General features: G+C 61.6%; 1 protein-coding gene across 2 annotated transcripts in view; it reads left to right on the forward strand.

Annotated features, from left to right (window-relative positions):
* Positions 1–1,225, forward strand: part of Syn3 (synapsin III) — a 444,971-nt gene that overhangs the window by 424,387 nt on the left and 19,359 nt on the right. For both annotated transcript variants that reach the window (XM_015482794.2, XM_048802432.1), the window contains one exon: positions 169–271. In XM_015482794.2, the coding sequence (XP_015338280.1) occupies positions 169–271 (103 nt within the window). The remainder of the gene's footprint in view (positions 1–168; positions 272–1,225) is intronic.

Consider the following 1,225-nt stretch of genomic DNA (forward strand, 5'->3'; position numbering starts at 1 on the left):
CCCAGTGTCCCTGTCTCCTTCCTGAGTGCCCCTCACAGTCTCTCATCTCCTCTTTGTCAGCTGGGACTCTCTGCCTCTGCATGGTTGTGTCTCCCCCTCTCCCCCTCCCCCTGACCCCTCCCCCTGCCCTCCCCAGCACTCACTCTGTCCATCTGTCCTCCCCTACAGGTACAGGCTGTGGGTGGACAGCTGCTCAGAAATGTTTGGCGGGCTGGACATCTGTGCCGTCAAGGCCGTGCACAGCAAGGACGGCAGGGACTACATCATTGAGGTGAGGCCTGAAGCGATGTCCCCGGCCTGGCTCTACCTGGCAGGCGCCAGAGGGGAGACTCCAGTCCTGGCTTCAGCACTGTCAGCTGTGTCCTGCGCCTGCGCCTGGCCTGGCACAGGCAGCCCAGGCTGTAGTGAGCAGCTTCCAGAAGCTTCTGCCCGCCCCTCGTACGCCCTGTCCCACCTCAGCAGCATCAGAGGCCTTCCCTTCATGCTCAGGGGCTCGGCCTCCAGAGCTCAGGACACAGCTGAACAGCTGTCCCGGCCTGTGACCCTAACAGAAGAGTGAGTGGCAGGCCAAGAGTCAGCAAGATCCTGTCCCGTTGGGCCCTGTCAGTGACCTCCGTGTCCAAGCGTGTAGACACACTCCCCTGGCCACTATGCAGAGACTCTGTCATTTGTTCATTCAACAAATATGAGCTTCAGGGGCTCCTGTGGGCTCGGCGTGTGGCTCTGGGGACACAGCAGTGAACCCACGGCACATGGAGTTTGCAGGCTGACAGGGCAGAGGGTGACAAACAGGTAAAGGACGGGTGTCAAATGTCCAGAAGGGCACAGTGTGCAGGGGTGACGGGGGAAGATGCTGGGAAACGAAGTTGTAAGAGACACCCCCAGAGGGGCTGTGGCGAGCCCCCCCAAGACCCTCCTTCTGCATAGCCCCCCACCCCTCAATCCCCCACTTCCGTGGCTCCCCGTGGCCCTCTTGGTCCCCAGCCCTCCCCACTCTCCTCAGCTCCTTCCCTGCCCTGCTGTCCGCTGCTGTCCACTCTGGCCTGGGCTCGGCTCTCCATGCTCACACACACACATGCACACACACACACACACACATGCACACACACATGCACACAAACACACATGTGAGTACACACAATGCATGCACGCACACACGCACACACGCACACACACGCACACATGCCCCCCCACACGCACACACCGCCCTTCCCCCCCTCCCCCC

The sequence above is a fragment of the Marmota marmota genome, unplaced genomic scaffold, assembly GCF_001458135.2.
Source record: "Marmota marmota marmota unplaced genomic scaffold, marMar, whole genome shotgun sequence".
Classification (NCBI taxonomy): Eukaryota; Metazoa; Chordata; class Mammalia; order Rodentia; family Sciuridae; genus Marmota; species Marmota marmota.